Source organism: Kwoniella dejecticola, chromosome 11, assembly GCF_000512565.2.
Source record: "Kwoniella dejecticola CBS 10117 chromosome 11, complete sequence".
Taxonomy (NCBI): domain Eukaryota; kingdom Fungi; phylum Basidiomycota; class Tremellomycetes; order Tremellales; family Cryptococcaceae; genus Kwoniella; species Kwoniella dejecticola.
In genome coordinates this window covers 403,835-416,909 of record NC_089311.1, presented here as the reverse complement: position 1 = coordinate 416,909, position 13,075 = coordinate 403,835, and the positions used below count along the sequence as shown (strand labels likewise).

General features: G+C 49.2%; 6 protein-coding genes across 6 annotated transcripts; 4 read left to right on the top strand and 2 right to left on the bottom strand.

Moving 5' to 3' along the window:
- Positions 1–73: 73 nt before the first annotated feature.
- I303_108281 (uncharacterized protein) lies at positions 74–1,685 on the top strand (the record flags this gene model as incomplete). Its single annotated transcript, XM_018410662.1, has 7 exons — positions 74–86; positions 172–351; positions 423–584; positions 737–960; positions 1,132–1,237; positions 1,329–1,480; positions 1,569–1,685. The coding sequence occupies 7 exons, from the start codon at positions 74–76 to the stop codon at positions 1,683–1,685; spliced, it is 954 nt and encodes a 317-aa protein (XP_018260472.1).
- A 247-nt stretch (positions 1,686–1,932) lies between these two features.
- On the bottom strand, positions 1,933–5,125 carry I303_108280 (uncharacterized protein; the record flags this gene model as incomplete). Its single annotated transcript, XM_018410663.1, has 2 exons — positions 1,933–3,461; positions 3,529–5,125. 2 exons carry the CDS (start codon positions 5,123–5,125, stop codon positions 1,933–1,935), a joined length of 3,126 nt encoding a protein of 1,041 aa, XP_018260473.1.
- A 962-nt stretch (positions 5,126–6,087) lies between these two features.
- I303_108279 (uncharacterized protein) lies at positions 6,088–7,500 on the top strand (the record flags this gene model as incomplete). The annotated part of the gene is made up of 4 exons (XM_018410664.1): positions 6,088–6,422; positions 6,494–6,554; positions 6,727–6,846; positions 6,958–7,500. The coding sequence occupies 4 exons, from the start codon at positions 6,088–6,090 to the stop codon at positions 7,498–7,500; spliced, it is 1,059 nt and encodes a 352-aa protein (XP_018260474.1).
- A 499-nt stretch (positions 7,501–7,999) lies between these two features.
- On the bottom strand, positions 8,000–8,621 carry I303_108278 (uncharacterized protein; the record flags this gene model as incomplete). The annotated part of the gene is made up of 3 exons (XM_018410665.1): positions 8,000–8,163; positions 8,356–8,491; positions 8,613–8,621. The coding sequence occupies 3 exons, from the start codon at positions 8,619–8,621 to the stop codon at positions 8,000–8,002; spliced, it is 309 nt and encodes a 102-aa protein (XP_018260475.1).
- Positions 8,622–9,729: 1,108 nt separating this feature from the next.
- Positions 9,730–10,358, top strand: I303_108277 (uncharacterized protein; the record flags this gene model as incomplete). The annotated part of the gene is made up of 4 exons (XM_018410666.2): positions 9,730–9,746; positions 9,846–9,917; positions 10,034–10,129; positions 10,214–10,358. The coding sequence occupies 4 exons, from the start codon at positions 9,730–9,732 to the stop codon at positions 10,356–10,358; spliced, it is 330 nt and encodes a 109-aa protein (XP_018260476.2).
- Positions 10,359–10,976: 618 nt separating this feature from the next.
- On the top strand, positions 10,977–12,956 carry I303_108276 (uncharacterized protein; the record flags this gene model as incomplete). The annotated part of the gene is made up of 7 exons (XM_065969795.1): positions 10,977–11,066; positions 11,151–11,279; positions 11,340–11,427; positions 11,520–12,135; positions 12,228–12,319; positions 12,395–12,738; positions 12,876–12,956. The coding sequence occupies 7 exons, from the start codon at positions 10,977–10,979 to the stop codon at positions 12,954–12,956; spliced, it is 1,440 nt and encodes a 479-aa protein (XP_065825867.1).
- Positions 12,957–13,075: the final 119 nt, after the last annotated feature.

Below are 13,075 nucleotides of genomic sequence, written 5' to 3'. Positions count from 1 at the left end.
CCCCTCGTCTTCTGTCTGAACCCCGTTGTCCGTATTCCTCAAGATATTCAGATCATCAAGAAACCTCTTCAAAATGCGATTCGCAGGTAAGCCCGAACAACAGACCATGAAATGATCGGCAGAGTATTGGTCAACTCCCACTAACAAGCGTATCTCATTTGCGCATTGTAGACATCGCAGTCAACTTGACTGATCCGATGTACGCTGGAACGTATGTCGGCCGACCGAAACACGCCTGCGATATCCCGCAAGTACTTGCTCGAGCTCGGGATAAAGGCGTGCAGAAAATCTTGATTTCTGGGACCAGTGCTGCGGATAATATCAAGGCTTTGAAATTGGCAAAGGAGTATGGTGAGTGAGATCAGCGCATATGAAACCCAAAATAGGGATTCTGTTGACCGACCCAATCATGCTGGGCACAGATCTACACTGTACAGCAGGGTGTCATCCTACCTCGACGCCCGAGATCGATGCCCACCCGTCGGGATTCGAGGGGTATATGCAAGATCTGAGGGGTTTGATAGATTCTGATAGGGGAGAAGGAGGGTCGAAGCGGATCATCTCGATAGGGGAGATTGGTTTGGGTGAGTCAGCCGATGTACAACTCAATTTCTCATCTTCATTCTCGCTTTTCTGTCCACCGTGTGCTTGTATGATATTCCAGACACAATATAGTACAACTCGGTATGTCATGAGATGCTAAACGAGGGACATCTTTGGGCTTGGCTCGGTACAGATTACGACAGATTACATTACTCGCCCCGAGAAACGCAGTTGAAATACCTTCCAGATCTCCTAAAGCTGTCTGAGGAATACAGACTCCCGCTATTCCTCCATGGCCGATCCTCGGAATCGCACGTCGACTTAGTGAGGGTACTGAAGGAGATAGGCTGGAGTCCGTCATGGGGAGGCGCCGTTTTGCATTCGTTCACTGGGACGATCAGCGAGATGAAGGAGCTTGTGAGTCGGAGAAGCCATTCGTGTTATCGTATCATATCAATTCTCTGCACCCTCGGGCCTTCTGAGGCTTCCTTTCATTCCTTCAAACTGATAGGAAACCAATCAATCAGTCTCAAGAGACCGAGAGTAAGCTCTGAGCTGATGTCTGGTTATTTGGTGACCACCGTTTAGGTCAATATGGGGATATACGTCGGAATCAACGGGTGTGGTCTGAAACTCGAAGAGAATCTAGAGATGGTCAAGCAAATACCCTTAGATCACTTGATCTTAGAGACGGGTAAGCCCAATAGAATCTATGATTACGGTCGCAGAACAATCGCAGCTGACGATATTACCTGCCCCCAATCAAAATCTGGACACACACGCAGACGGTCCATGGTGTTCAATCACTACATCTCACGCTTCGCACAAAAACCTGCCCCCAGCAACAGCAGAATCCGATTTGTTCATACAACGCGTGAGCAAGCCTGCGAAATGGCAAGATGGCTCAGGTGTGAAAGGCAGACAAGAACCTGCAGACGTGCGTATCATCACACTATCATCTACCATCTGTACACCCGCGTGGCGATAGGCGATAGGCTAATGCACGTGCATCACATCTGCAACAGATCGTCGTTGTTGCCCATGTCGTAGCTGCTCTAAAAGGTATATCGATCGAAGAGCTGAGTGAGAAAGTGTGGGAGAATAGTATGCGTTTGTTCTGGCCCTCGGAAGTGGGTCAATAGATGGCTCTTCATCAGAACAGTGGACTACGCTTGACTTTGTTAGATATCGTAGAAATTAGATCATAGATCACAGATCAAATAGCAATAGTCGCATTGCATAGCATAGCATTGCATGGCAATACGACCCTTTACCGAGGCAAATCTACCTGATCTAAAACATTATATATGATTCCTCACCTTACGACTAGAACGCTCAACGAAGATGCGCACAAGCTCAAACATACACATACGTTCTACATCTTACGCGTTACTGCGCCTGCCCCATCATCCCATTCATCGCTCTCCTACCCTTCGGTGCATCTTCAAGTACGAAGCTCGCCATACTATGCAGACTCACACTATTCTTCATCGTGTCGAAATCATCCTCACTCCCTGGAACAGGTTTCCTCCTCACACTTCGGGGTGAAGCCGGATTGACGTTCGGGTTCGGGCTTGACGGTATGGCAGGTATGGCAGGTACAGATGGGATCCTACCGTGTCCTAGTCCTGATTGACTTTGTCCCTGGGCTTGAGATATAGGATGTGGGTGCGGGTGATCAAACGAGTCTTTATGCACGAAAGTCTCTACTATCGGATCACTAATCTTGATCGAACTAGCATCGACCGACGGGTTCCTCCTTGAACTCGACGTTGTCGTTGAAGATCGATCTTTCTCTTTCTCTTTCTCTAAGTGTTTTTCTCTGGACGATCCGAATCCCCATAATTTGAATTTACTCTTCCCTCCACTTCCCCTGTTCAGTGAATTCGTCACCGGTGCCGATTCTTCAGGCTGAAGCGGAGGCTGAGCATTGACGGCAGGTCCGAAATCCGTATGACCATTCATCGAACCCGCAGAATTCGGCATGGGCATCGGACTACTAACGCTTCTCATACCTCCTCCCAACCCACCTCTCATGCCAATACCGAAGTCCGTCTCAGAGGGTAACCCCGATCTGAACAAACCGATAGTCTCTTTGCCCTCATTCGGTAGGGGCGGAGAAGCGGCTTCGGTGGGGTTGGAATGGAACATCTGACTCAGATTCTTGGCTGACATCTGATTTCGCAGACCTTTCAAACTGATACTTCCCGATCGGTTCCTCTTTTTCTCTTCCGGTGAAGTCACGCCTGGGCTCATGCCCGTTGACGGTGGGGACCGGTGCAAGTAATCTACCATCTCCGGACTCAGTGTGTGCGGTAGTGTGCGCTGATGATTGAGATTGGGCGAAGGTGGTCTTTGGGGTCTTCTGGGGATCCATTCTTGCGATTTAGCTGTGACGGTCTCCGCAGCGGCTAATTCCTCTTCCGCTTTCATCCTCTGAAGGGTTTCAGTGGAGATCGAGGCGGGCGAAGAGACATTTCGCTGGGCTTGTTGCCTGGGGACGGTGGTTGGGAAAGACGGTCGTGCGAAGTATTCGTAGATTGTTGGCGAGCCTGGAGATCCATGTTTGACGGCTGGCCAAACTGGTTTTACCAGATCTTCCGACTGAGGCTGCACTTCTGTCTTGGTCTGCTCGATCTGATCATGTATTTCAGTGGAGGAGGGCATGTTGAGGTGGATAGCGGAACCGAAAGTCCCATTTGATCTCGCTGAATTGGGTTGCGAGGGTTCTTCATCATTAACATCGAGATTCGGCGAAGTGAACCCGCCTGCTAATGGAGAAGAAGCTGTAGGAAGCTTGTCTGCAGATCTGCGAGGTACGGCTGGTAAAGCTAGATTTGCGACTTTGGAGGCCATCCGAGGAGTAAGCAATCTAGGCGAAGTCAGGCGAATCTCTCTTGGCGAGAGCTGTCGCATCACTGCGCGCGGATGAGTGTACATGTCAGCGGACCTGAAATTATTTAAAAGCGGATGGCATACACTCACTCTTCTCCAGATCCTCCAATTGCTCAGCCATGACAATTCCGCTACCTCTCTTATCCAGTATCTCCTGAACTTTCAGCCTCGTGCTCTGATCCATCTGTATCTCAACCTTTTCTTCTGGCGCTAATTCGATCGGACTAGCCAGCAAGTCTGGCTGAGCGAGCTCATTAGGCTGGAGCAGATCTCGATCTAATTCCACTTCTTCTTCTTCCTCGACTTCTAGGGACTTGTCGGGAAGGATGTTCACCTCTAATTCCTTCAAGAATCTAGGTCTTCCGTCAGATACCTTGTTCACCAACGACAATTCCTTGATACCTCCTTCCGAAGCGATTTTCTTGTGTCGACCTTTCACTCCATTGGCATTTCTACTGCGACTTGACTGATAATTGGAGAACCACTCGGCATCATCTTGGTCAATGTCAAATTCGATCGTCCCCACTATAGGATTCGGAGATACTGTCGGCTGAGATCCATTCGTGAAATTACCCAAAGACGCAGGAGTAGGCGGTATACCCATCGATGATATCGATACATCTGACGAATGGGATAATTCAGGAGGTTCTGTCGATTTCGATCTCTTCATTCGTTGTTTTTGCGATGAGCTAGGCTGAGAAGTCGACGACCGGATCATTGACAAAGGGCTCAACGGGTATTCCATCGATAGAGACGTATCGACTGTGTATAGCCCGCTTTTCATCGGGGTTTGAGAAGGTGTAGATGACCTTGAAACTCCGCCTATTGCTGGTGCCGAGTTCATGAGATGCGCTGAAAATAGCGTTGACCAAGTAGATGATGAGATCTGCGGTCCATTCGGGTCGTCGTTGCTTTCCGAGTAGCTCGAATCGGCTGAGGAGCTAGATTCGTCCCGAGGGGCTTGACCAGGTAATACGAGATATACACCTATTCCCACTGTCGAAGGTAGCCCGTATTCCCTAGCTATGCAGACTAACATTGAGCCGAGTGTCGGTTGTAAGGGAAGTAGCTTCCCCCTTCGCCACTTCTTGTGCCTCCTGTGAAGTGTATCTGGCGTCTGGCCTTCTTTGGACGGCGGTAAGAGGCATAACGGCGGTATGACGGAAAGCAGGAATGGGCTTGGCCGTGTCGGAGACTTCGAATGAGAGGGCAGGGGGGATAATCTCCCTTTAGGGGCTATGCTAGGTGAGTTCGGATTCGATGCTGGACTTATAGGTCTTCTGGCGAGATTGGTAGAATGTGGGCCTGAGGCAGCTTGAGGTAAACTAGGTATGATGATACCGAATGACTGGGCGATACGACCGAGTTGATTAGGATGCAACGGTCGCTTAGGCGGACCATAATTTCTTGCCTTGACATCCTCCTCATCCTCTATATGCAATTCGAAATTCGACGCTTTTTCTTTGCCCTTGATGGAGCTGCTTCGCCTCACAACATCTGAAGGGGAAGTGGAGAGAGCTGTACTGCTACTGGCCTGCCTCGAGGGGTAAGAAGAAGGGTAATCGTGGCTGAAGGAGCTGGTTGATGGGGTGGACAACGGAGAAGGTCGTGCGATGGGGCGAGATGGCCATGCCAGTTCTGGCGACGTGATAGCTGGTGCTGTTGATCCGTTGTGCGGAAGCGTCATTGTGAAAGTCGATTGAGTCGTGAGTCTGAGATGCGAGAGAGTATGGTCATCGACGTGTGGGTGGATGAGGTGTTCTAAAAAAGGATATGAAAGGAATGTGTTTAAGCCCGACTGTCTATTCACCCACGATTGATCGCATCGATACACTGCGATGCGCTCGAGGACATGTAGATGGTAGGAATGGTCAAAACAAAAGACGCACAGGTAATGTACCTTGAAGCTACTTCTCATCCAAAGTTTCCACATGCAGGTCGACGTAGTACAAAGGGACGAGGAATGTTTTTTCAGACTATCGTGATTGCTATCGAAGTTGAGGTGGCATCATTGGCGAGGATGTGGGTAATGATGATACGTCAGCTGAGTAATGTCGATCCAGGAGATGGGTTTGATATCCCTTTGTTATTGTTTTCATTCATCATCAAACACCCAATCATCATTGGGATGGTATTCTCAGTCGCGTCTGAAAAGTTACACAGGGCCTCGGGTCTGTGCGCGTCGATGAAACGAGTCTACCCTGCACGTGGCTTTATGACTGGCCGCCGAATGCCTACATCCCTCACCCCCCACGCCCACACCGATGCTGAGATAGACCGATTGATGCATGGGAAAAGCCAAGCGGAATGCATACACAGGCTGTGGTCAGACACAGATGCGTGGGATAGTCCTTTCCACTCATGGTGATGCCGGGATGCAGGCTTATGCTTGATAGACCACCATGCGCCACTCGGAATGACTAGGCAGGCACCCGGTAAAATCCAAGCCAAAAGTCAAAGTACAAAAACACGTTGTTGTGGAGGTGTTTCATCAATCTTACAGATTCATCATCTTTTGTTCTGTCCTTGCGACATATGCTCTTGACCGGTCAGAAGTAGTGAACAGTTCTGGGTATCGTCATCGAAGCTCGAGCAGGAGCGACGAGCCCCGAAACTCCCGACCAGAGAGAAACAATCCGGCAGCGCACGATGTTATCTCAATTAGGCCACCTACCTCGCTTCGTCCGCCTTGTCCTGATACTCACCTTCGTCGTAGTCATACCCACAATCTATCTCCTTTACCCGACTCCGGAGCGACTGCCTTCCCCAGGCGAATATCAAGCGGGCGGTATAGATTCCGACCATTGGCGTGAACCCATCACACCTGATTATCTGGTCAAAGAGCAGGTCCGAGAATGGGATGATGAGTTGCCTTTGGGCGGAAGTAGGACTCAGAAGGATGGGTCAGTTGTTTTGGGTGGGTTGAGTGATGAGACGGTTCATGGGGGTGTGATCATGCCTAAATTGGGTAATGAGACTGCCAAGTGGGTCTTCTAGCTCTCACACTCTGGACTCACGGATCGAGAGAAATAATCGGGCTAATAGGACGGTATAGGGCGGAGCTAGGTAGATCAGCGTGGAAAGTGCTGCATTTGATGACATTGCGATATCCCGATGTTAGTTCTACTTTTCTCATCGGTCCTCGGCGTGCAACATTGGTCGGGCCTCGTCCATTCGTATCTTGTTCCGCTTTCTCTTCAGTTTGAGGAAATCGATTCACCTCACCTCACCTCACCTCATCCGAATTTTTCCGAATCCCCACTGATACCCCCTTCCTTTGTACTACAGGAACCGACTGAAGACGATCGTCAAGCCCTCAAATCCTTCTTCCACCTCTTCTCAAGATTATATCCATGCGGCGAATGCGCGACAGAGTTCCAAGCATTACTCAAAGAATATCCCCCGCAGGTAAGTGGGCTACAGCGGTGTCCATTGCCGTCGACATCAGAGGCGTCGCTTCAGCGCCTTATTTTGACGTACCACTATGAAAGCTGATGTCCCTGTCCTCATCCCCTGCAGACTGGCTCCCGCAAATCCGCCTCACTATGGCTGTGTCACGTCCACAACCAAGTCAATGAGCGTCTTGGTAAGCCCGAGTTTGACTGTCTGACGCTAGACGAGACGTACGATTGTGGTTGTGGAGATGAAACGGGTACGGCTACCTCCGGGCCTATACCTGAAGAAACGGCGACAGGCAGATCCTCCTCATCAGGTAATGACGAAGATGAGCGAGGCTTGAAAGAGGAGTTGGTCTTCAAACAAGACCAAGGAGGTGATGCAATGAGCAAAGATATGACTGCAGGAGGAGCAGAAAGCGAAATCGATTTCGACGGATTGAACGGCAACGGTAACCGTCATAAAGGACTCAAATGGCACGAGCAAGGAGTGGCCGACGAAAGACCGCTTAGACAGGGTACTGAGATTGGACCTCATCAGCTGGTCAAGCCGGAACCCAACGCTGCATACGAGGTAGATGATTCCGAGGGAACGACGGAGGATGAGGATCTGCACTACGAGTACGACAAGGCTCAAGCACAGAATGAGGAGCAACACGAGGAATGAGCGCTTGGTCCAGTTATCAAGTGATCAAGAGGTCAAGTGGTTTAAGGAGGATATGGACGATCTTTTGGACATGCTGATGACTGTCGAAGGATACGACTATGCTTATCATACCATATCATCTTATGCCCTTTTTTGCTTTCCTCGGCTGTACGTCGTATACGCCGTATGTTGACGTTGATGTTGTATATATCTTTTATGGTGTTGTATGCATATATTATCCGTAGTTTGCTCAGAACCACTAAATTCCTCTTCGCGGAACCAAGGAGTTGGATCGGTGAAACTCTGGCTGAAGCTAAAGAAGCTGATCAATGGGATGTGCATAAGAATCAGGCTGTATCTTATCTATACATATACACGATACGTAGTCGTTCGATAGATCGTAGACCCTTACGAATCACCTTTGCCTTCAAGGCGACTTGGCGGTCTGCTATGATCCTACCAGAATCTGCTATCCGACTCAAGCATGAGCATGAGCATGCGCATGAGCTTAGGCCTAAGCCTAAGCCTCGATAGAAGGTAGTTTCGTAGCGTCCTGCACCAGATCCTGCGAATTGATAGTCTTCCCCGTCTTAGCTATTTTCTGGGTGATTTCTTCGAACGGAGGGAGGTCGGGACCCCAGACGAGGACTGTCTGGGTAGGAAGGGAGATGTGGTATGCGTTGGCTACATTCGGTTTAGACACGCACGAAAACGAACACGATGTTAGATGTCAGCTTTGTTGGGCTGGGTCATAGCTCGACAAAGGGATAAAGGGGAATCGGAAGGGCGGAGGGGTAAGGCAATTACAGCTCAAGTAGATCAAGTATAGGTGCTTGGTATAACTGCAGGGGTAGGTGAAAGTGAATGTGGACTAACGAGCTTGAATGTTCTTGCCCAATACTCTGTTCACGGCCCCACTGCACCCCGTACAGGTCATCTTAACGTTGTAGAGATATGCAGGTGCGGTCGGGGTGGATCCGGGGATGGAGTTGATTATGTTCAGGTTTGCGGGCTGCAAAGACGATGATACGAGACGGAGCCAGCGAGTCAGCAGACCGCTTGGATGTACTGTTTAGCATAGGAATGTATTGTTCAGAAAACTGAGGCGACGGCAGCAGCATGGAGTGACTTACAGCGGCCATCTTGATACTCTTCTGGAGCTGTGGGCGGGGCAAAGTCGAATCTAGTATAGTCTGAATGAGATGAAAGTTGCTCTAGTAAGATCAGGTGATAGGTGATGGATGAGCGATTCCGAATGCTTTATATGGTCTTTGGTCCTCGAGATGACGGCGATCAGGAACGTATGTTATCAAAAGAAAAGTGTGGATGCGCTGTTATTGCTTTGCTTATTCATTCGCTCATGCGGTTGTCAAGCACATCATCTGCGTCACTCCAAGTACCTTACTCTACGTGTACCCCTCGGTCCGCGATACGGTAACGCAATGATTGTCGGCCGGCGGAGGGCGCCGAGAACTCGTTTTATACCTTGTACGGAGTGGCAAAACGAGTGATTTTCGCTTGAGCCGGATGTAGTATTTTCTAATTTTCCTCGTTTCCTAGTGAGGGGTTATTGTTATTGCTTTCGCCAGAAATCCATCAGACGGTGGACCGAGTCCCAGTCCTATTATTGTCGGTCGTTTACTTCATCTGGGTGCGAATTTCCGACAATAAGAGGGACTGTACATGATACGTTGGGGTCCGATTGAGGTATAGGTATATTGTGGCATGTATTGGAATTGATATAATTGCTGAGATTGGATTGGGAATTGGGAATTGAAGAATGTCTTCCAGCGCCGATGATCTGATTTACACGGGAAGGATTGGGGTAGCCACTCCGCCATGCCGATTTGCCTGCTTGCAATAGGGTGCCTGGTAGATATACGAGTACGACATCCTTAGGAGCTTCGTAGGGATTCATGATGTGATGAATAGATTCGCCTTCATTGAGCATCGGGTGAAAGGATATGTACTTAAATTCGATAGCACTTATATAGCGGAGGACGACAACACCTTTGTCTTGCTAAGCTGCTTCCTCATTCTCCATCCTGCTGTCTTCTTATTGGCGGTACTGTCGGTGTGTCATTCTGAGCTGAAATTGACTCGGCTGATCATCGCTGCAATACCGTCGAAGGCCAGATGTCGGCTATATAATGAGGTGCGTTCCATTCGATGACGACCCATCTTGAGGGTAAGTAGATTAACATTTCATTATAGCCAATACCTATCACAGTCACAAGGATTATATCTGTCATGTCTACGAACAAGTCGTACGTGCTCCCTTCCTGTGCGCTGCGCCTTTGCTGTACAGGACGGATTTGGTATCCGGAAATCACCTCTATAGCTTACACTGACATTGGTCCACGTAGTCAAGCGTCCAGTGACAAGACTGTCTGGAGAGATGACCGAGCCGATTTAAGAAAGATGGCCGCTTCGATACAGTGAGCCGATTTCTCTTTCGTTTGTTTTGTGCGCCGTGCGCCGTGCACCGTACCCCGTGCCCTTGGCTGAATTCTCACTGTCGTGACTTAATCGCGTAATTGTGGAACTGGAACAGTTGTGCAGACAATGCTATTGAAAGTAGTGATGAAGAGCCCGATGACCTGACTGCATGCTGCGACATGGCCCAGACGCTCCTGCCTAACGAGTCTAGGTGAGTGAACCATTTCCGTTTGTTCCGAAAAGCCTGGTACTAAGGAATGGACTAATGCCGTGATGGCCTGTTGGACCTAAACAGGGCCGAAGTTAAGACACGAGTCAACACGTATTTCACCGCCTTAACCAAAGAAAGAAAATCCCAAGGATTGACCGAAGAGCCATCCAAAGACGAGCTTCAGGCTATGCTCAGAGCGCATCTGCAGAGCACCGAGAGCAAGGGATGATCGAGCGGAATGTGTCCATACAGACGTTAGCATCACGACCACGCGCACGCGCATGTAAGGTGATGATCAGTACTCGAGTATCAGTTGTTAATCTTCAATGACTGATGCAGTAAGGATACCGCTTTTTGTAAGATGTAGCCAGATGGTTGCAGTAGCTATCCTGCATTTTCATCACCAGCTTTCGTGCGATGTTACTGCATACCCATGCGAGGATAAGTTATTTATTTCATTTGTCTCGGGAACGTTATGCAGGAATCCCCCCGTATTACTGCAGTTTCATTGACGATCTGCAGCCCGAAAACCGGTAAAATACGTCACTTTCACGTGGCTTCACCCTGAGATTTACTGGTTGACTGTGTTTTCATTTCATATGATGGTGACAACCTGCATACAAATCAGAATATCGATAATAGTGTCGTAACGACAAAACTATAATCAACCATTTATTTGTTGATCCATTTACGAATCACCACATACGCAGATATAGCTAAAGAACAGAAAAGGGAAACGCAGTAATACTCAAAATTCAGCTTACAGTCAGAACAATAACACCTGGACTCGACCCTTCTTATTCTTCAGACCTGCTGATCGATCGACCGACGTAGGATCGCCCGCGACATGTCTCTTCTGGCTTCTTCGTTAGCAGGCGCTAATTACATGACTACCAACAACGAAGATAGGGAATCAGCTACCAACGGTGCTGCTGAGGTGAGCCCTTGGACCTAGCTGTGTTCCGCTTCTGCTTCCAGCATTGGGCGATGAATTGATCAGACGGACAATGCTTGATCGTAGTTCACGCGAAGGAAGAAATGGCCCGAGATACTCCTCAAAGAACTCGTGGGGGGCTCGATATTCTGCTTGAAACCGATCATGATTCGCAAGGAGAGTGGGCCCCAGAGTACCACCACTTGGAATTGGAAGGTCAGTCTTACCCCAGGTGCTCAGACTGTCAGAAGGCGGACTGATGTGTTTTCGGTGCAGATCATATATAGTTCGCCTGCTGTAGGGGAGATGCTGGGTCAAAAGCCCGCTGAATTGGAAGGGAAAGATTTCCTCGACCTCGTATTCGGTATGTTAACGATCAGGCGTTGTCTTCTTCAACGGGATTGATGAGGAACTAATGATGCACTATTCACACGCTCCACCTTATATCTCGCCCAGCCGCCGATCATTCCCAAATCCAGACATTCTTCCATCACCTCCTAACCCCTTCATTACCTCATCACGGCTCATCGTCCTCTACATCCATCACTACCTCCTCAAACTCCGGTCCAGGCGCCAACGCAGGCGGATCAGCCTCATCTCCTACACTGGGCGATTCCCAAACTACTTATGTGCGAATGCTCAATTCCTCCATTAACGGATCTACCGACAATTCGCCTGACTCGTCGAACGATTCTTCCAATACCACAAACTCCAACTCGAATGGTACCGGAAATGCCAACGCCAGCGCCAGTGCCAATTCGAAGCGGGGAGGCCCCGTAGTCTGGGAACTCAGAGCGCACGCAAGTGGACTGGGAGATGAGATACCAATAAGCGGTACGGAGAATTTCGGGACTACACAGGGCGGGACGGTGCAGCAACAGCCTCAAGGCGGCGAAAATAGTGCTGGGAATGGGATGAAAGGGAAAGCGATCTGGGTGATGGGTAGGCGAGTTGGAGAAAATATTCTGGCCGAGAGCAGTCTGTCGGAGAGTAGTGGGAATGGAGGTAATGGGAATGGGAATGGGAACGGAGGAGGAAATGGGGTACCGAGCGGGAATGGGAATAATCAGTCGTGAGTTGATCAAAATCAGGGCTAGGCTCTCTTACATCCGACATGGATGGTGGGGATCAAATTGTCATTCATACTGATCGTTTCGACTATAGCCTTGATGCGTTCCTGGAACTGAAATTAGAGAACGAGAGATTGCGGGAGGAATTGAGGGAACTGCAATTAGACCTGGACGAGGATATGCCGTGTGAGTGTGATGTTCAGGCAGTCATTCAGTCATCACCTAATCTGGGCTGACATCTGATTTTTTCTCATCTTGAAGCTCGCAAATCTTCTGGACCGAATATATCACCAACAAAACAAACAGCCTACGTCGCATCTTCTTCTGCATCCTCGTCAGAATCATCTCCTTCATCTTCGCGCTCTTCGTCCCCCTCCAGAGCTGCCGGCGGGGCTTCTCTGACTGCTACAGGTAGACCGAAGGGCAAGACCGGTCGACCGCCCAAAGAGGGCAAAGACAGAGATAAAGAGAAGAAGAGGAAGAAGTCGTCTGCAGGAGGCATTAATGGCAAAGAAGGTGAAGGAATGCATGTTTGTGTTACGTGCGGTAGGACAGATAGTCCGGAATGGAGGAAAGGTCCTCTAGGACCCAAGACACTATGTAATGTGAGTTTTGGTTTTGGTTCTTACTTCTTGATTCCTAGTCGTATACGCTTTTTACCTCACCATCGTCTTATCCGAGGATGAAATCCAATCAGATCGTCAGATAGCTGATGCTGATCAAATGGTGTGGCGTGATCTAGGCCTGTGGATTGAGATGGGCGAAAAGGAATTCGAATCAGCCTACAAGGAAAGATAGGAAGCCTAATGATGGGAAGAAGTGAGGGGCGAGGGGCGAGGGTCGAGGGGTGTATAAAATACGAGACTCCGCTATATCCAGAGAATTCGTCAGAAAGTGTTCTTCAAGCCGAAATACTCTTGTCGGAACAGCGAGCAATCTTAC